Consider the following 22529-nt stretch of genomic DNA (forward strand, 5'->3'; position numbering starts at 1 on the left):
TTATTGGCAGTAGTCAACAGTTTCCACAGGAACCTTAAACATGGTGTTTAGTTATCTCATTGAACAAATTCGGACTTGGCGTTCTCTATTTATTGAGAAATAGATTTACTGAATGCACCAATTATCAAATTTGAATTATTGCATTCATAAATTCATGTCAGGTTGTACATGTAGAATGCCATAGCAATAGTATAGTGACCTTCTTGACTCACTTTTAAACCTGAAAGTAGAAAATGTGTAAAGAAAATGATCTATCAACGAACTATCCTCCAAAGATTTGTCATAAAATCATTATGGCAAATACAGGAGACAATTCAGACCATTGAACCAGTGCTGGTTCTCTGTAGAGTAATCCATTTCAGTCCCATTCCACCCTTCTGTCCCCAGGAACCTGTATGTTTATTCTCCTCGATTGCCTGTCCACTTTCCTTCTGAAATCAATTATCATGTCTGTGGACTCCAAAACTGATGGAATGGTTTTCCCAGCTAGTACCATCCAACACACTCATTTCCTTCTTTCTTTTTCATGGTTCTATATGCTGCTGCCCTTTCCACTCCTAAATTAGCTCTAGTACTTTTTTTGTCTGAACAGCTCCAGAGCAAGTCAAAGACCCAGATCAAATATAACCCTTTTCTTTTTTTTTTAATTGTAGCAGTTTCTGATGCACGACATGTTTTGCAGCTTGTGGCCTCAAAAGGCATATAAAAGCGAGTCAGAGAAGTCACATCAATTTTTTTGGCTCACAACTCAACAAAGAAAACAAGCATTCATTGTAAGATCTGACAAAAATGAAATACTTTGAAGCTTTCAGCAAGCTCTGATTTGATTATAAGATTTGATTTTTCTGAACACAGTTTTATGACAGTGTAATTCATTCATACGTGTTTGATGTACACATGCCAATGTGCATGCTTTTATGTTAACAAGAAATTTGTCAAACCCTGAGCGTCAGCCAAAACAAAAGAGCAACTCCATTCAGTAATGATACGACTAATTAAAACATTTGTAAATTAGAATAAAAACAGAAGGTATTGAAAATATTTGTGAAGAGAAACAGATTAAAGGGTTCTTGTTTTGGGGTTGGGACCTCGATGTCAGAATCAGTAACAGGTAGTTATTATCTGATAGTCTGCCAGGGATGGCTGAGATCACATGGAACCAGAGAACAAGAGGTATGTTAATTAAAGGATCATTGAGTGAGAGCTTGTTTGAGTGTTAACTAGAATGTGGAACAAATAATCAACATGTTGGAATGTTGTAAAGTGTGAGTTGGAATAGATTCTGAATAGAAAGGTATGTGCCTAGACTCTGTCTCACCAACATTTATCCTCTGGGGTCAATCAGTGGTAGTCGAGGATAGTTAATTGTTCGAAGTGGTTGAAAACCACACATTATTCTTACAAAAGAATGATTTGGAAAAGGCTTCAGAGAGCTGGTTGAACCAAAATCTGAAGTTTGAGGGTATGATCATCGAGGCTTGTTTTCAGAATGTGAATCTAATAAGCAATGAAAGGAAGTAACCATCCAACATTACTTCTTTATTTAAGGAAAACAAAGCATGGTTTTGACTCTTTCACTACCATTAAAAAGTAGGAGAAGAAACAATGTGAACCAGAGACTGATGATTTGGACATAGATGAAGGTTTGAAAAAATTTTTAATTAAAAAATTTTTTTTATTTCAGAAAGGTGACCTAGAAAGATGAGGTGGATCTTACTGAACCTTCTATAATGCTGAAAGAGTTGACATGGAGAAGATGTTACCACGAACAGGGCACAGACTCAGAGTAAAGGGGCAACCTTTTAGATGAAGTGGAATTTCTTCAGCCAGAGGGCATTTAATCTGTGAAGCTCATTGCCACAGAATGATGTGGAGACCAAGTCATTGAGTGTATTTAAGACAGAGATCGATAGGTTCTTGATTAGTAACAGGATTAACAGTTCCGGGAAGAAGACTGGAGAATGAGGTTTAGAAACATGTCAATCATGACCAAATAGTAGAGTAGATATAAAAATAGAGGTTGCTGGAAAAACCCAGCAGGTCTGGCAGCATCTGTGAAGACAAACCAGTGTTAACATTTCAGGTCCAGTGACCCTTCCTCAGTACAGTTCTGCTGAGCTTTTCCAGCAATTTCTGTTTTATTTCAGATTTACAACATCTGTAGTTCTTTCAGTTTTTACTTAGCAGGGCAGACATGATGGGGCAAATGGCTTAATTCTACTGCTGCATCTTACAGTCTTAGGGATTTAGTCTCTGCTAATGTGGCATGGTGAGATTTTGGCAAATTCAGAAAGAGTGAAGGTATTTCCGTAGAAGAGTACATAATGAAATTCGGTGGATTGTATGCAAGTTTGAAGAAGTTGTATTTGGAAGTTCCCCAGTCTGTGCTGGCATTTTGGCTGTCAGACTGTGCCAAAGTAGACTTCTAGTTTTGACAGAAGTCAAATTTACAGTGAATATACACTGTGAGAACAAATATTGGAAGCAGAGAAAAAAGTCCTTTATACACTTAATGGTAAGGTCCTCGGGAGTGTTGCTGAACAAAGAGACCTTGGAGTGCAGGTTCATAGCTCCTTGAAAGTGGGAGTCGCAGGTAGATAGGATAGTGAAGAAGGCGTTTGGTATGCTTTCCTTTATTGGTCAGAGTATTGAGTACAGGAGTTGAGAGGTCATGTTGCGGGTGTACAGGACATTGGTTAGGCCACTGTTGGAATATTGCGTGCAATTCTGGTCTCCTTCCTATCGGAAAGGTGTTGTGAAATGTGAAATGCTTCAGAAAAGATTTACAAGGATGTTGCCAGGGTTGGAGGATCTGAGGACAGGCTGAACAGGCTGGGACTGTTTTCCCTGGAGCGTCGGAGACTAAGGAGTGACCTTATAGAGGTTTAGAAAATTATGAGGGGCATGGATAGGATAAATAGACAAAGTCTTTTCCCTGGTGTCAGGGAGTCCAGAACTAGAGGGCATAGGTTTAGGGGAAGAGGGGAAAGATATAAAAGAGACCTATGGGGCAACTTTTTCACACAGAGGGTGGTACGTGTATGGAATGAGCTGCCAGAGGAAGTGGTGGAGACTGGTACAATTGCAACATTTAAGAGGCATTTGGATGGGTATATGAATAGGACGGGTTTGGAGGGATATGGGCCGGGTGCTGGCAGGTGGGACTTGATTGGGTTGGCATATCTGATTGGAGTAGACAGGTTGGTCTGAACGGAGTGTTTCCATGCTGTACATCTCTATGATTCTAAAAGTGTATCCCGTTCTGTATTGTTCATTGCACAAATGATGCAATCAGCTACGCAAACAAAGAAATGGAGGACAATTTTTAATGGGTTAATGGGACCACTTAGAAACAGGAGACAGGCAAAAGTACAAAAGAAGAAATTTAATTAAGAGAAATAAGAACAGAATTGCTTTGGACAAGTATGAGATGTGGAAAGAAATTGGGACTTAAAATAAAAGAATGACTGCACCCTGAGATGCAAGGGTGGTAGTCAGTCTATAGTTCCAGTACGATTCAAAGTAATATGGAGCTTGGAATATCCCAAACAATAAAGTAGCTAATTCAAAACTACCTGATGTCTCTAAGTAATAAAGATTAGAATAAAGTAAATTTAGAACATAGAACAATACAGCACAGAACAGGCCCTTCAGCCCACGATGTTGTGACTCATGTATGCTCCCTCAAATTTCTGTGACCATATGCATGTTTAGCAGTTTTTTAAATGTCCCCAATGACCTTGCTTCCACAATTGCTGCTGGCAACGCATTCCATACTCTCACAACTCTCTGTGTAAAGAACCCACCTCTGACATCCCCTCTATACTTTCCGCCAAACAGCTTAAAACTATGACCCCTCGTGTTAGCCATTTCTGCCCTGGGAATATGTGAGTTTCCACCTATTTCCAATGATGTTAACACACTAAAACTTTTAAAGAGAGCAAACATTATTTGTAAAAGAGCAGGAATCAATTATTTTATTAGCATGAAGTAGTATCTAGTGATATACCACTGTCATTAAATAGGCCATTGATGACAAAGCTATTGTGTTTGGAAAGTCTGTGACTTTGTACATCACAGTCGAGCCACTATTATATGGAACATAACCTTTCCACTGAAATCAAACAATATATTGGCATCAGTGCAGAAATTTCCAAGTCAAAAGTTAATAATGTTAAAACAACCTCAGCAGTTCACCCAACCCTTTTCCAAAAGGTTAGGTATATTTTTAAAGAATGTAGGAGAAAGGAATACAATAGGCTTATAGAAAAAAAATACATGTTAGATGTAAGATTAAAATGCATGCTAGATTTAAGATTGTGAAAACAATACTGGAAGGATGCAGCCTATAGCGAATCTGTCTTTACTGTGTGATTTCACCAAACTAGTGGTAGTGGATTTAAAAGTATGGGGGTAAAGAAAAATATAATTTTACATTTTATAATTTTGGGAAACAGATATAGTCAGTATGAAATAATACACAGGGAAAGGTTAAAAAAAGCTTTGGATAAGATAATGGGAAAAATAGATGAGGTCTGAATTTGGACAACTGACAATATTTCTCATTAATAATGGAGGGGTCTGGCTAATTATGAATGTAAAGATGTGTACACAAATATGCAGGTAATAGTCATAAATACAACAGTCCAAAAGTTCTTTTAGCATCAGGTTACATGTAAGAATGACACAATAATAACCAAAATTGTTCATAAATATTGCAGATCAGCCAAACTGTAAGTTATTACTACAGATGGCTGAAGGATATAATATGTAATAGTTTTTGATACAAATCATAAACTTCTGTCAATGAGCTTCTAGGTTGGAAAGGGACTGCAATTAGCTCTTTTTTTATACATTTGAATGTATTTTACACTGACTGAAAGGCTTTCGTTAAAAGCCAAAATCTCAGAAAGAATTTGGAGAGCCTTACGACAGAATGTAAGACCATTGGAAGCTAGTTTCAATAAGGGAAACATGGTTTATTATAAGAGAAAAGCTCAAAGTGTGAAGACACCCAGGAATGGTGACTAGTAAAGATGAAAAAACAATCATTGTGCAACTTTGGACCCAGACTGTTTGAATACACTCAGAAACAGTGAGGTCTGCAGATGCTGGAGGTCAGAGTTGAGAGTGTGTTGCTGGAAAAGCACAGCAGGTCAGGCAGCATCTGAGGAGCAGAAAAATTGACGTTTCGGGCAGGAGCCCTTCATCAGGAATTTTCCTGCTCCTTGGATGCTGCCTGAACTGCTGTGCTCTTCCAGCACCACTGATCCAGTATCATGTTTGAGTACGTCCCTCAAGATTGCTCAGTATGGATATCAGAATTGCAGGTTCTAAAAGAATTATAAAAGGTACCAGGGAACCTGGTACATTTCATAACTATCTGTTGTACAGATATAAGGATAACGCTGTCACACTTGACATTTTGAAGGACAGATCAATTCTGATGACCAAACTGAGGCCATTGGTCACAAAGAACAAATACCAAAATGAGTACAAGAAGGGGCTGGTCAATAGAAAAATGTGACTATGATAAGTAGAGCAGGGAATGCCACTGGGAAATATAACAAACAATTGAATGTACAATACAAGGGACAGGAGGTTAAAACTATGAGTTGAAAACATGAGGTAGAAAAATGGGAGTCCAGAAATACAGTGTTAGTGAATCTGAGAGTGAATACGTCCCTCGAAAGAGATTATAAGCTGATGAAAGGAAGCTTGTTAACAGCAAAGTGAAATCAAACCATGACAGTCCAGAAAGTGATAAAAGACATGATAGAAGGCATAGTTTAATAAGGTCAAGGATAACACAAGTCAGGAATACTAACAGGATCAAAGACCCTTGATCAGAAAGTCTTAGTGGCTACAAACAGACTAAAAGATAAGTTAATAAAATCACCCTACCAGTAAATGTTACAAAGCTGGAGAGAATTTGAGGTGTACACAAAGGTGTCAGATAGGAGACAACCAGGGTGGAGATGCATACAAAAAGAATCTCCTGATGGGACGTAGAAGAGTAAAGTCAGACCAGCACATGAGGATTTGAAGAAAAACTGGGGAATCAGATATATGAGTAGATTCACCTGTAGAATAAAAAGCAATTTTAAAGGTATTCTTGGCTTTGTCAGCAACAAAGGCTTTGGAAATGCTGTTCAATTGCTATTAAAGCTGCACTTCTGCAGGGAGGTGAGCTAACGTGGAAAGTGTTTCTTTCCAAAACACTCTGGGAGTTAAATAAAATTTACATGGTTTAAATAATGCTGCTAGAGTTTGATACTTCTCAGTAAGGTTTGTTTTATTAAAATTGGGATGTCCTCAGTTGAAAGCAAAGCTTGCCATGTTTACTGACACCATGGGGGTGTGTAGGGGTGTGGTCACAGAGTTCAGGCTTTGGTATTGCAAACTGAGAGTTTATGATGGCTGAGTTGGAATATATCTTTTACTGGGAAAGTATCTACCTGGACTCTGTTAAACCAATCTTTAACCTTTGATGTCTCTCATAGATCCTGAAAGACAGCTAGCAGGTTGCTAGAATTTAAATTCATTTCATAAAACCTAGAATTGAATTCTAGTCTATATTAACAGTGACCCTGGAAACAACATTCTTTGTTGTAGAATCCACCTGGTTTCTGATGCTCTTTAGAGAAGCATATTTAACTGTCATTAGCTGGTTTAGCTTTCAGACCCATGGTAATGTGGTAAGAGTTCGAACTGTGCTCTGAAATGGCTGAGCAGTAGAGATAACAAATGCTTGTTTGCCACCGTAATTCCTATCCTACAAATGATTGTGTTTTGCTGGATTGACCAGTTACTGTTTACAGATCATGCTCACAGCTGAATGATGGTTGTCAGTTGTTTTTCTGAGCTGTTGAATTTTAAGTAGTGAAGGTCCACCCACAGTGCTGTGAGGGAGGGAGACTTTTACCACGCCACACTAAAGGAACAGTGATATATTTCTAATTTGTGGTGTGTGATTTGGGCAGGAACTTGCAGATAATGTCGCTCCCATCTGCCCTGCTACACTTGTTCCTGTCATTGGCAGAGGACATGGTTTTACTAAGTGGTGTCTTGGACTTGGACATCTAGTCCTTCATTGCTCGTGGATCAAATCTGGAACTTCCAATTTAACAGCGTTCATAGTAGTGATTGCAAAAGGTCAGCCAGCTGAACCTCATAGAATATGAGTTCCCTGATTGGGGCTATTCATCTGGTCCAAGCAGGGAGCCCTGGCTGACTGATAAAAAGAGGTGTATCAGAGCTTCTTGCAGTCTGATAGCTAACTCTGAAGTGGCAATATTAAGGTCAAGGACTGTTCATGTGAATAAACTGTGACTTGGTGAGAAAATGCCAGACTGTGTGGAGTTATTTCACTTACGCACAAATTCTTCCAGGCAAATGTAAAGTTTAGCAAGAACCGTCAGAGATGCCCCCATTTCAAAAATTAGTAAATTAATTTTTTGTGTATTTCACAGAAATATGTACAGTGTAACAGAGTGTAATATTTATTAGGCAGCATTCTATTCCCTCTTTTTTATAAATAAATATTAAAAACTTTTTTTTCATGTTCTGTTATCATTCCACACTACAGCTTTGACAGGCTGCACTGAAAGATATAGTCATGATCAATCATTAGAGATATGCCTTAAGGCACTGCCTGTAGGATCCTTTACTCAATTCAGAAGTTTTTTTGATTTTTATACCAACAGCAGCACAATGCTTGCTTGCAGGCATTGCTGTTAGAAGGCAACTACTTCTATAATATTTTCAAAATGTAAAGTGGGAGGAAAGTCAATGGAGGAGTTGGAACTCTGCTCATGTGTACCTGCACCTTGAGGCATAGAGTAATCATAAAAGTAGGTTTAGAACATCGTACCAGAATCATGTTCAGCCTGAGTATTTTTAATGGTCTGAATGATGGTTCATGATGCTCCAAGCACAAGGTGTTCACTGCAGTATCATTTCTGACACATTGGCAGTTTGTTATTAGTGCTTTATCCTGTGCCTTTAGTCAATACAGCTGACCTACACATTGAGATCCTGGTCTGGAGTATCTCAATCTGTGGGTGTCTCCACATCCATTGTACCTGAGGATTCTTATTACTAAGTCAGGTGCTTCAACTTCTGACACTCTGGACCATAACACTTATTTATTTCTGTTTACTGTAGGTTAGCAAGCACCAGCTTATCTAAGACCTCTCATTTCACATGTACATTATTTTGTCTTTTCTCTTATTGATGAGAGAGTTACATCATCATGTATGTAAATCTCATTCAGCACATCTCTCCCCCCTTTAACCACACCCCCATGCCCCCCTGTAATTTCACCCTGCTGGAGCTACCTTATTTCAGTACTTTACTTGTTCTTACATACGTAACGATTGCAAATGCTAACATCATGATTATCTTTATCACTATCCCATCACCCCTCAAAGTCTGAATGTCAACACAATCTGGAACTCTGACTGGATACCCCATATATTTGAATCCCAATATTGAAGTGATGGTATTGTACCATGTCAGCAATAGTTGTATTCCTCAGTACATTGTTGCATTTCTTCTTTTAATTATTCATGGGAAATGGGTATCACTGACTTGGCCAACATTTATTTCTATCTTTCAGAGGGCAGTTGATCTAGAGTCACATGTAGAACACTTCAAGTACAGATGGCAGATTTTCCCTAATGGATATTAGTGACAATCAAGAGTGATTACTAGCTTGCCATTATGGTAACTTTGCATTCCAGATTTATGTTCAATCCAAATTTCACCAATAGTTGGGGAGCAACAGTTTGCCACTGCTGCGTAGCAAATCCTAGTTTCTATCCTGCGCAAAAGACAAATGGCATGATGTAAAGAAATGAAGAGTGGTAAACAATGAATGACTGCACCCAACAAAATTCCCTGCCACAAACTAGTGTGCCCATGACAAAATTCCAATGAAAAAGTGAGAGATTAAATCAGTATACTGTAAAGTTGCAAAATGTTGAGTTTTCCATGATTTTAATGAATACGATTTTTACTACCTCAGGAGTTCAGCGCCAGATTGTTCGATGTGTGGAAAAAACACCTAGAGTTGTGGAAGACAGATTCTGTGATGCAAGGACTCGTCCTGATGACCGGCAACAGAAATGCAATGAACAGGATTGTCCTGCCAGGTCATATTGCATCATTGCTATTGAGCATGCAGTGCATTTAACTGTGTACCTTCTGTTACATTCTCCCATTCACCATCAACGCATCAATCAGGTTACACGAATTGATGAAACAATATGGGTTCTTTATTTGAATGTAAAACTATTTAAGGGTAGCACTACCTGGGAAACTATTTGTTGTACATCTGGACTCTGTTACTGCTGCTTGTAGACTGCCTAACAAACCAAGAAAACAATACAGCACATCCTGTTGAGGTGGTAGTGATTGAAAGTAATTTAAAATATACCTTCTGATACTTACCTTCATATCACATTACTGCATTGTCTCAACTTATATCTGAGGTAATCCATCTAATAAACCCTAAAATTGCACCACAAACCTGAAGCTCTTCTATCCACTGTATATACACTTAGTTAATGATGGATTTAAGGCTGAATGTTCATCAGGAGCCCTATTGAGTAATAACTCTTTTTTTCTTGCGCATATTTCCTTCTTATTGCCTCAATTGCATCAAATACTAGAGGTTTCCCCACAAGTATTTGTTTTCCAGAATTTTATCACTTTTTTTCTCAATCTGTATCCAGAAAAGAGGTCCAATCAACAGGTGCCACTATTTAGACCACTAATATTCTCCAATTTTGTGTTATTTAAATGAAAACTTTGCCATCTGGCTTCTGTTTCTGACTCTAATTAATTTTGTCTGCTCCACGCTCTTCAGCTTTCAATCAGCCACAGGCAGCTGAACTGAAATCAAAAAACAGAATTCCTGAAAGACAAAAAGTTTTGGAAGTACTCAGCAAGTCCGGCAACAGATGTAGAGAGAGAGAGAGAGACAGAGAAATAGAGTTAGATTTTCAGGTTGCAACCTTCTGCTATCACAGTGCTGTATGATACACAGAAAATTAGCCAATGCTCCTCCAGTACTATGAATAGTGAATTTCCCTTCAGAATTCTTTTGCATATCTGCAGCAAATTGATCATCAATGACATTCCAGTATAATAACTAATGCCTAAATAAAGAACATATTCTCCAATGCCTTGATGCAAGATGGCGGCAGAATAGGATGCTCCAGCCAGAGATCATCTGCTCTGACAATTCTTCTTCTTTTCTTCTTTTTCTTATCTTTTTCTTCCTCTCAGTGCTTTTCTTTTCTTCTTCTTTTTGACTCTTCAACTCCCAACCTCCAGCGATGACTCCCAACCTCTGACAAGTGATGGCTCCCGACCTCCTGTGCGCCATGGCCTCCTGGTCTGGTGCAGCAGCCTCCCATGTAGTATAGCATCCTCCCAACATGGCATGGTGACCTCCTGCAGCAGCCCCCGGCATGGTATGGTGACCTCCTGCAGCAGCCCCCTAGCATGGTATGGTGACCTCCTGCAGCAGCCCCCCGCCCGGCGTGGCATGGTGACCTCCTAACCTGGTGTAGCTGCCTCCTCCCATAAGGGCTTCTTGACTGTCATGGCATAGAGACTTCATGGCCTTGTGCATTGTGGGGCCAGGGCCCTGGTACCAGTATGGTCTGCAGTACTGAAATTTTATTTCTGAAATGCTGGGCATTTTAATTTTTGTATTGTCTAAATCTGGTAACGAAAGAAGCTGTGCCGAGGTAATTTTGTTTCTAAGTTGGTGCTGTAATTGGCAACGTACCAACTTTTCACTATCCTCATTCATTGCATGTGACAATAAAGGCTATTCTATTCTAATCCATTCTATTCTACTCTATGCTTCTGTCCCCACAGGGAGAAAAATGTTTTGTCTTAAATACAATGATGCAAGTCACAGACCCTGATTCGTGTTATGCTTTTTAATTGTCTATCAATATAAAAGGTATTTGTGTGATTTCGTAGTTAGTTGTTTAAGTTTGAACTAGGGTACAGAGGAAAGGAAAGGCCCGACAGGGGAAGAGAAGTGAATAATAACCAGAGCATGAGAATGAGAGAGAGTTGGTGGTGAGGTTAGCAGTATGGATATGGAGCTGACCCTAAGGAAACATTTATTGCCCTTAGCTGACCTCCCAAAATGCATCACCTCACACTTGTCTTGGTTCAACCCCATTTGCCATTTCTCCGTTCAACTTTACAAGTGATCTGCTGTATCCTTTGACAACTTTCCTCACTATCCAGAACTCCACCGATTTGTTTGTTGTCTGCACATTTACTAATTGGACTACGTATAATACAAAGAACAGAGGTTCCATCACTGATCAAGCAGAGCACCACTTATAGTCAGAAAACTAACCCATTCCCTAACTACCATGAGCATGTCTTTCATGACCAAATCAATTTTGTATCCAACTTACCAACTCACTGTGGATCCCATGTGACTTAATCTTCTGGATCAGCCTACCAGAGGGGCCTTGTTAAATACTTTAGTAAAATCCATGTAGACAACATCCACGCCCCTACCCTCATCAATCAACTTTGTCACTTCCTCAAAAAACTCAAATTTGTGAGCAAATCATCCTTTGCAAAAAGTCAAGATGACCATCCCTAATAAGTCCATTCTTCTCCAAATGCAAGTTAATTCTGTCCTGAAGAAACCTCACCAGTAATTTCCCTACCACTGATGTAAGGTTCACTGGACTATAATTTCCTAGATTATCACTGTTGCCCTTCTCAAACAAAGGAACAGCATTGGTTATTCTCCAGTCTTCTGGGACCTTGCTGTGGCTAAAGAGGGTACAAAGATCTCTGCCAAGGCGCCCAGCAATAACTGCCGCCGGGACATTAACCGCCTCAACCTGTCGTCCCCCCTCCCCCACTCCAACCTCTCACCCTCACAACGCACAGCCCTCCAATCCCTCTGCTCCAATCCCAACCTCACCATCAAGCCAGCGGATAAAGGGGGCGCAGTGGTAGTCTGGCGCACTGACCTCTACACCGCTGAAGCCAAACGCCAACTCGAGGACACCTCTTCCTACTGCTCCCTCGACCATGACCCCACCCCCATCACCAAACCATCATCTCCCAGACCATACAGAACCTCATCACCTCAGGAGATCTCCCACCCACAGCTTCCAACCTCATAGTCCGGGAACCCCGCACTGCCCGGTTCTACCTCCTTCCCAAGATCCACAAGCCTGACCACCCTGGCTGACCCATTGTCTCAGCATGCTCCTGCCCCACTGAACTCATCTCTACCTACCTTGACGCTGTCCTATCCCCCCTAGTCCAGGAACTCCCCACATACGTTCGAGACACCACCCACGCCCTCCACCTCCTCCAAGACTTCCGTTTCCTCGCCATGACCAGGGCCTCCAAGCCCTCCGTTTTTTCCTCTCCAGACGTCCCCAACAGTACCCTTCCACTGACACTCTCATTCGTTTGGCCAAACTGGTCCTCACCCTTAACAATTTCTCCTTTGAATCCTCCCACTTCCTCCAGACGAAAGGCGTAGCCATGGGCACACGTATGGGCCCCAGCTATGCCTGTCTCTTTGTTGGCTACATAGAACAGTTGATCTTCCGTAATTACACCGGCACCACTCCCCACCTCTTCCTCCGCTACATTGATGACTGCATTGGCGCCACCTCGTGCTCCCACGAGGAGATTGAGCAATTCGTCAACTTCACCACCACATTCCACCCTGAACTTAAATTTACCTGGACTATCTCTGACACCTAGCTCCCCTTCCTGGACCTCTCCATCTCCATTAGTGATGACCGACTTGACACTGACATTTTTTACAAACCCACTGACTCCCATAGCTACCTGGATTACACCTCTTCCCACCCTATCTCTTGCAAAAATGCCATCCCGTATTCCCAATTTCTCCACCTCCGCCGTATCTGCTCCCAGGAGGACCAGTTCCACCATAGGACACACCAGATGGCCTCCTTCTTGAGAGACCGTAATTTCCCTTCCCACATGGTTAAAGATGCCCTCCAACGCATCTCGTCCACATCCCGCACCTCCGCCCTCAGACCCCACCCCTCCAACCGTAACAAGGACAGAACGCCCCCTGGTGCTCACCTTCCACCCTACAAACCTTCGCATCAACCAAATCATCCACCGACATTTCCGCCACCTCCAAAAAGACCCCACCACCAGGGATATATTTCCCTCCCCACCCCTTTCCACCTTCCGCAAAGACCGTTCCCTCCGTGACTACCTGGTCAGGTCCACACCCCCCTACGACCCACCCTCCCATTCTGGCACTTTCCCCTGCCACCGCAGGAACTGTAAAACCTGTGCCCACACCTCCTCCCTCACTTCTATCCAAGGCCCTAAAGGAGCCTTCCACATCCATAAAAGTTTCACCTGCACATCCACCAATATCATTTATTGTATCCGTTGCTCCCGATGTGGCCTCCTCTACATTGGGGAGACTGGGCGCCTCCTAGCAGAGCGCTTTAGGGAACATCTCCGAGACACCCGCACCAATCAACCAAACCGCCCCGTGGCCCAACATTTCAACTCCCCCTCCCACTCTGCCGAGGACATGGAGGTCCTGGGCCTCCTTCACCGCCGCTCCCTCACCACCAGACGCCTGGAGGAAGAACGCCTCATCTTCCGCCTCGGAACACTTCAACCCCAGGGCATCAATGTGGACTTCAACAGCTTCCTCATTTCCCCTTCCCCCACCTCATCCTAGTTTCAAACTTCCAGCTCAGTTACTGTCTCCTTGACTTGTCGGACCTGCCTATCTTCTTTTCCACCTATCTACTCCACCCTCTCCTCCTTGACCTATCACCTTCATCCCCTCCCCCACTCACCCATTGTACTCTATGCTACTCTCTCCCCACCCCCACCCTCCTCTCACTTATCTCTCCATGCTTCAGGCTCACTGCGTTTATTCCTGATGAAGGGCGTTTGCCCGAAACGTCGATTTCGCTGCTCGTTGGATGCTGCCTGAACTGCTGTGCTCTTCCAGCACCACTAATCCAGTATTTGGTTTTCAGCATCTGCAGTCATTGTTTTTACCCAATCTCCTTCCTTGCCTAGTCCAGCCTTTTCCTTGTTCGACTATCCACATGTTATTTCAAGAAACCTTTCTGGATACACCTAACAAATTCTGCCCCATCTATGTTCTGGATTAGAGTGGTGCTGGAAAAGCACAGCAGTTCAGGCAGCATCCGAGGAGCAGGAAAATCAATGTTTCAGGCAAAAACCCTTCATCAGGAATAGAGCTGATTAGAAGTTCTTTTGCCCGAAACGACGATTTTCCTGCTCCTTGGATGCTGCCTGAACTGCTGTGCTTTTCCAGCACCACTAATCCAGAATCTGGTTTCCAGCATCTGCAGTCATTATTTTTACCTGCCCCATCTAAGTCTCTGGCACTAAGGGAGTCCCAGTCAATGTTGGAGAACTTAGTGTAGCTGTGACATTCTCCTTAATGATGGAACACTCTGACCCGTCTCTATCACGCCTATAACATCCAAACCCTGAAACATTGAGCTATCATTCCTGCCTTTGTATAAACCAAGTTTTTATAATGGCTGCAATATTGTCGTTCCATGTATTCTGAACCTCGAGACCCTCACAATCCATCTTCCTGAATGCTGGACCTCTATCTTCCCTCCTCATAAATGAAAACAATTGCGCAGTACTTGTTTACACTCTACCAATGACTTCCAGCTCCATGTATAGATTTCCACCAGGTCAGTAGTGGTCCCTACCTTTTCTCTGGTTATTCTCTTCCTCTTGATATACTAATAGAAAATTTTGGCATTCTCCCTAATTTTGCCCATCGTGTTTATCATGCCTGGTCTTTGCTCTCCTTCATAAGTCCCGCACCTACTTTCAGTTCTCCACTCAGGCATCCATTGATCTGTGCCCTTTGTACATGTTATATACTTTCCTTTTCCTTTATATTTAGTCCTGCATATTGCAAGACATCCAGGGTTCTCTGGGCTTGTTGCTCCTACATTTCACCTGAAAGGGAATATGTTGGGCCTATATTCTTCCCAATTCCTTTTTGAATGTGCCCCACTGTTCTGCTGTAGGTGTTCTCAGTCTACTTTGGCCAGGTCATGCCTTATTTAATAAAATCTGCTTTTCCCTTATCCCAATACACTTTCTTGCAGGCCATATTTTTCCTTTTCCTTAAAAAACTTAAAATGTACATTGTTGCGGTTGCTATCACTAAAATTTTGTGGAGATGGTTCAAGTCATTTGTTTTATTAGTCAGAAGATTCCCTGCAAGCTGTCAGCCTTTGGTCTCTGAATGCAAATTCCCAATCTACACATCCGATCCATAAAATACTATGCTAGTAGCAATTCATAACACATGCTCATATGTCTTGACTGTTTTATGAAGTCTTCTGAGCAGATCTGCATAGCTTACCATCCATATTTATGCCATCCAGTAGAGACATGGAGGATGAAATATGGAAATAAGAAATTACTTTGAAGAGAGATTAAATTAAAAAGGTCAGCTGCATACATTTGCAAACGGGTCACAGGTCGAATAAGAAATCTTTAAAGCATTAAATCAAAGGTTGGGATAAAGCACATGCAAAGGTTATTAGGAGTACTTTGCACGCAGTTCTGGGGGTCAGTTTTGCACAGTTAGCTGGACGGCTGGATCATGCCACAGAGTGACACCAACAGCCTGGGCCAGTTCCTGTCCTGCCTGAGATTGCCATGAAGGTTCCTCCTTTGCATCTTCTCCCCTTGCCTGAGGTATGGTGCCCCTCAGGTTAAAACGCCACTAGTCCTCTCTTTCTGTCTCTCACTAATGGCAGGGCAGCCCTATGGTTATCTTGGACTATGATCACTTTACACTTGGATTAGGTGTTGATCCACTTTTCTGTTGAATGCACATTTCCCTTTATTTAATGGGATGGAATCATAAAATCATACACTACAGAAGACATCTTTGGCCCATCAAAGGTGCACTGACATAAACTACTGTACACCTACAAATGTTCATTCAAATACTTTTTGAAGGATGTGATATTTCCCACATCACCTCCCTTCCCAATCAATGCATTCCAGATTGTGGGTAAAATAAATCTTCAGATCTGCACTGGACAACTTGTCTTTCATCTTTATGCCATCTCATTATTGGCCCATTGTCCAAGGGGAACAACTGTTTTCTATCCACCCTGTCCACCATAATCAGGCTGTAAAGGTAACAACCTGAGCTTTTTCAGCATCTCTTCATTGCTGATGTGTTCCATCCCAGGCATCATTCTGGTGAATCTCCTCTGCACCTCTTACTGTGCAGTCACATCCTTTCTGTTACACTGTGACCAAAACTGCACACAGGACTCCAGCTATGAGAACCAAAGTTCTCAGACAGCTCCAACTTAACGTGCCTGCTCTTATAGTCTGTGCCATATCTGACAAAGGCAAGTGTCCTGTATGCCTTCTTAATTAATCATCAAGAGTGTGTTGCTGGGAAAGCACAGCAGGTCAGGCAGCTTTCCAGAAGCAGGAGAACCAACGTTTCGGGCATAAGCCCTTCATCAGGAACACACTCTCGACTCTGATCTCCAGCATCCTCACTTCCTGCCTTCTTAATTACCCTATTAACTTATCCTGCCAGCTTCACAGATCTGTGGATGAGATCCCTCTATTCCTCGGAGCTTCCTTGTGCCCTGCCTTTCATTGAGTCTGCCCCTGTCTTCTGACTTCTTCAGAAGTTCATCACCTCAGTGTGCAGGGTTAAATTGCTACTGATCTACCCACCTGACCAATCCATTTATATACTCGTGTAATCTAAAATATTCTTCTTCACTGATCCACCACCTTGCTAATCTTTGTAAAAAGAGGCTATTCATTCCATCAAGTCTGCACTGATTCTCCAAAGAGCTTCCCACCCAGACTTAGCGTGGTCAATCCACCTAACCTGCACATCTTTGGACTGTGGGATGAAACTGTAGTACCCAGAGGAAACCCACGCAGACACGGGGAGAATGTGCAAACTCCACACAGATAGTCACGCAAGGCTGGAATTGAACCCGGGTACCTGGTGCTGTGAGACAGCAGTGCTAACAACTGAGCTGCTATGGTAGCATCTGCAAGACATCTGCAAACTTACTTCTCATCATCCACAGATTTTGTTCCATATTTTTAAATACATCGCAAACAATAAAGAGCTCAGCACTGATCTCTCTGGTGCGTCACTGGACACCGGCCTGCATTCACACAAACAGCCTTCTACTACCAGCCTCTGCCTCCTGCCACGAAAGCAATTTTTCATCCAGTTTGGGATCTTTAACTATGAAAGTATATACACCCCCCACCAACCCAACCTCCACTCCCGGCACCTTCCCCTGCAACCGCAAGAAATGCAAATCTTGCGCCCACACCTCCCCCCTTACTTCCCTCCAAGGCTCCAAGGGATACTTCCATATCTGCCACAAATTCACCTGCACCTCCACACACATCATCTATTGCATCCGCTGCACCCGATGTGGCCTCCTCTATATTGGGGAGATAGGCCACCTACTTGCGGAACGTTTCAGAGAACACCTCTGGGACACCTGGACCAACCAACCCAACCACCTCGTGGCTCAACACTTCAACTCCCCCTCCCACTCCAACAAGGACATGCAGGTCCTTGGAAAACTCCATCGCCAGACCATAGCAACACGACGGTTGGAGGAAGAGCGCCTTATCTTCCACCTAGGAACCCTCCAACCACAAGGGATGAACTCAGATTTCTCCAGTTTCCTCATTTCCCCTCCCCCCACCTTGTCTCAGTCAAATCCCTCAAACTCAGCACCGCCTTCCTAACCTGCAATCTTCTTCCTGACCTCTCCGCCCCCACCCCACTCCGGCCTATCACCCTCACCTTGACCTCCTTCCACCTATCGCATTTCCAATGCCCCTCCCCCAAGTCCCTCCTCCCTTCCTTTTATCTTAGCCTGCTGGACACACTTTCTTCATTCCTGAAGAAGGGCCTATGCCCGAAACGTCGATTCTCCTGCTCCTTGGATGCTGCCTGACCTGCTGCGCTTTTCCAGCAACACATTTTTAGCTCTGATCTCCAGCATCTGCAGTCCTCACTTTCTCCTCCTATGAAAGTATACAGCAGTACAGAGATTTTATTTTTTTTTAAAACCTCGTATAAAGGGAAATCTCATCATGGAGCATGTACTATACTTGGTCTTCAGCAAGGCTTTTAATAAGTTCAATAATGGGAGATTACTAGTGGAGGTAACGGCCCATGGGATCCAAGTAAATTGGCTGAGTGGCAAGACACAGAGAATGGTGGTCTAAAGGTGTTTTTGTAACTGGAAGCCTGTACACAGCAGGGGTTCTGCAGGGATCAGTGTTGGGACCCTTGATGTTTGTGTTATATAAAATTGATTTAGACTGACTGGAAGAAGGTAGATCCGTAAGTTCACAGACGATACAAGAATTGATAGGGTGGTAAATAGTGAGAAGAATTACATTAGATTATAGGAGGGTAGTTACGGGCTGTTGAGATGGGCTAATCGGCAGGAAATGAAATTCAATCCAGATAAGTGTGAAGTGATGCACATGGGCAGGACAACAGGGGAAATACATGACGAACTGTAGGACCCTGCGAGCACTGGGAAACAGAGAGGTCTTGATGTGCATGTCCTCTGGTCCCTTAAAATAGCAGGACAGGTGGATAAAGTGGTTAAAAGACATATGCGATATTTGCCTTTGTTAGCCAAGGCCTAGACAAAATGTTTGCTAGGCCACAGCTAAACTATTGCATGCTATTTTAGAATCCATATTGTCAGAGGGTGTAATTGCACTGGAGAGGGTGCAGAGGGGATTTCCTGGGATGTTGCCTGAGCTGGAATGCTTTAGTCAAGGAGTGAGATTGGACAGCCTGGGGCTATTTTGCTTGAAGCAGAGGAGAATGAGGAGGGGATATGGTTGGGATGTATAAAATTATGAGAGACATGATTGAGATGTTTAAAAGTATGAGGAACATAGACAGGAAGGAACCTTTCTCCAAGTAGAGTGATCAATGACCAGGGAATTGAAGGTAAAGGATTCGAGGAGGTGAGGGGAAAAAAATCACCCTGAGGGTGGTTGGGCAGAAACCCTCACAATAGTTCAGAAGTAATTAGATGCACACTTGTGATGCTAAGCCATACAAAGCTATGAAACTGGTGCTGGAAATTGTGATTGAAATAGTTAGGTGCTTGTTTTGGACCAACACAGACTTGATGAGCTGATGGGTCTTTTTCTGAGCTGTAGATCTGTATGGCTGTCTCACGTTTAGATGTAAAATGATGAAATACTGAAGGAGGCCTGTGAACATGCTGTTGACACAAGGCTAACCACTCCTCTACATTGTCAGTTGTGCAGGAAATCTGTCACTCCAGCTGTTAGGCCTGGATCTCTGCCACTGTAGGATAAATCATACTTCTGGCTGGGTGAGGGCATTAGAATCCACTTAAGGGTCTAAGTTTGTTTACTGGTGGTTGGGCCAGTTCACTGGTGAGTGGTGGCGAGGGGAGGGCTGGGTAGGTGATGGGTATAATCCCACCAACAGAGGGGTGTATAATTCATCTCATGTCTCGAAACAGATCATGGATATTTCTCCACCAGTTGCAGCAGATCATTAGATGATCCAAGCATGTAAAATGCTAAGTAAATATATTTAAAAACATTTAATTTGGTAACATCTATCTGAAGCACTTTTACAGAGAAAAACACAATGTCTTGTTAATTTTTCAAGCTCAGAATTGATAAAGACTATGTTTTCTCTTAACATAGAAAGATAGATATAAAGACATTTGTAAATGGTTTCTCGACTTTGATGTTCATTTTTACAGGTGGTGGGCTGGCGAATGGCAGAAATGCTCAACAACATGTGGTGACTCAGGTATTAAAAAACGTACAGTTCTCTGTGTTCGAACGGTGGGGACAGATGAGCAGGCACTTCCCAGTTCAGAGTGCAATCAGCGTCTCAAGCCGAGGACTCAAATGACTTGCAAAAGAGATATCCCATGTCCCTCAAACTGGACTGTGAGCAATTGGAGTGATGTAAGGAACGCCTTTTCTGAAATATATTATACTTAAATATTTTGGAGTGAGGTAAATAATACTGGCATTGCATTTTATCTTGTGATGCCCACATTTATGTCAAACATATCACAAAGTAGTTCATTGAATGAGACACTTTTGGCAGGCTGCTGATAGGTTAGAAAATGTAGCAGTCATTGAGTATCAAGAATTGACTGATACTGATGTGGTACTGCTAGAGGAAGCAATGCTTAACAAGACATTGGGAGAACTGCCAGGTATTTTTCAATGTGAGAGTTTTAGGGTACCTTTAACTGATCTATGAAACGTTATTTAAGAATCTTATCTTAATGGCAGGACCTCCATCACTGCAAAGCCAACAGATGTTTTGGTCTGCTAGGAAATTGCGTACATTTACTGCACTGGAATACATCAGGGCATATTGCATTTAACATTAAGTTATTTATTTTGAGGAAGTTTTATTTGCAAGCAAAAAAAATACAAAGGGCATGAATCATTTAAAGGTTATTTAAGCATAGTTGTAAATTTATGAAGAATAATTTGTGCTGAAATCCTACTGGAAACAGTGGGTGGTTTATGCAGGTTTGTCACACGTTTTTTAAAAATATTCAAACCCCCCCCCACACACACACCTCTTTCTGAGTTGAAACCTGACGTTGTATTTTATTCCTTAGCTGATTGCAGTGAGGTGTGGTGTGGAAGCAGGAGTGGAGAGTGATGCTGGAAAGATTGATGGTTAAGGGCTGAGCAATTTCCATGGTGGCAGGAGTCAGGTTGATTAATATTTATGGGTCAAAACTAGCCAATCAGTTTAACATTCCTGCCTCCTCGGGCTACTTATTCTCTCGGACTGAGTTTATTCAAAGTCAATTGGAAATGTTGACTTCAGCTTTAAGGGGATTTCTGCCTCCTTTAACTCTGGCACTTCCCAGGTCAAGACAGATGCAACAGAACATGCCACAGATACAGCATCACAGATAATTTTTCACCCTCCAGTGAAATGTGAAACACTTCAATCCCATTGTTCTTTGTTAAAATGAAGCATAAGAATAACCTTAAAGAATAACTGTTCAAATTCTGGCGTAGAGAAAAAAAGCAGATTGATCTTTCAGAAGTTAATTAAATATTTTGAAGTGTTCATATCATTTTTAATGCAGAAGAAGATCTAACAGTAAAAATGTTGAAAATAAATTGAGGGCAAGATTCAAAAACAAGAAACAGTACAGAAAGAGACCATTTGGCATATGGCATGCTGAAAGAGCTATCCTGCTCTTCCTGTCCTCCAGCCCTAACTTTGTAGCCCTCTACATCCATCACTTTCACAAATATATCCAGCTCTCTTTTGAAACCTCCTGTGGAATCCTCCTGCAGCACGTTCCCAGGCAGCTATTTCAAATCCTAACAACTCTCAAGAGTATTTTCTCCTCATATCACTCCTAGCTCTCTTGCTGAAAATCTTGAAATTGTGACCCCTAGTTGTTTAATTCAATTGCTAAGAAATTTTAAAGAAAGAAATAGATAAAACAAAAACTTTAGAAAAGAAAAATTAATTGAGAATATTCTCAGACAGGAAGATTAAACACATCAACAGACTAAATCTGACACAAAACAGCACTATGGAAAAAGAGATTCTTAAGGATTAGAATTTCTTCAAGATTAGACAATGAACTTGAAACACAACAAGTGAACCTACTTCTTTATTATTCTGGAGATACAGCAGATATATGATTGCAAGGCAAGGAGTTAAGGAAGAACCTAGCAAATTTGAGGAAGTTCTGAAGACCTTTGATAGTTACTTCGGCCTCAAAACAAATAAGACCCTGATCAGACAGAATGGATTAATGACAAGAAAATTATGCTTGACAAACCTGGACTTTTTTGAGGATGTAACAAGTCGACTTGATAATGGGGAGCTAATGGATGTGATGCAACCGGACTTTCAGAAAACTTTGATAAGGTCCGACGTTTGAAATGTAAAATTAAAGCGCATGGGATTGGGGTAAAGTACTGACATAGAGAGAGAACTGGTTGGCAGAAGGAATCTGGTTGGTAGGCAGTGACCAGTCAGGTACCACAGGGACCTGCTTGGATCCCAGCTACTCACAATGTATATTAATGACTTAGATGGGGAAGTCAACAAAATGTATTAGCTCCAAGTTTAAAGATGACATTTTCGTCATTTATATAAATGATTTGGATGTGAGCATAAGAGGTATAGTTCATAAGTTTGCAGATGACACCAAAATTGGAGGCGCCTTGGACAGCGAAGAAGGTTATCTCAGATTACATTAGGATCTTGTCCAGATGGGCCAATGGGCTGAGAAGTGGCAGATGGAATTTAAATCAGGTAAATGCGAGGTGCTGCATTTTGGGAAAGCAAATCTTGGCGGGACTTATACTCTTAATGGTAAGGTCCTAGGGAGTGTTGTTGAACAAAGAGACCTTGGAGTGGA

At 42.0% G+C, this 22529-nt stretch overlaps 1 protein-coding gene across 4 annotated transcripts in view; it reads left to right on the forward strand.

The window, feature by feature from the left end:
• Positions 1-22529, forward strand: part of LOC140479591 (A disintegrin and metalloproteinase with thrombospondin motifs 12-like) — a 569904-nt gene that overhangs the window by 458946 nt on the left and 88429 nt on the right. For all 4 annotated transcript variants that reach the window (XM_072573412.1, XM_072573420.1, XM_072573430.1 and 1 more), the window contains 2 exons: positions 9029-9155; positions 19866-20076. In XM_072573412.1, the coding sequence (XP_072429513.1) occupies positions 9029-9155; positions 19866-20076 (338 nt within the window). The remainder of the gene's footprint in view (positions 1-9028; positions 9156-19865; positions 20077-22529) is intronic.

Source organism: Chiloscyllium punctatum, chromosome 1, assembly GCF_047496795.1.
Source record: "Chiloscyllium punctatum isolate Juve2018m chromosome 1, sChiPun1.3, whole genome shotgun sequence".
Lineage (NCBI taxonomy): Eukaryota > Metazoa > Chordata > Chondrichthyes > Orectolobiformes > Hemiscylliidae > Chiloscyllium > Chiloscyllium punctatum.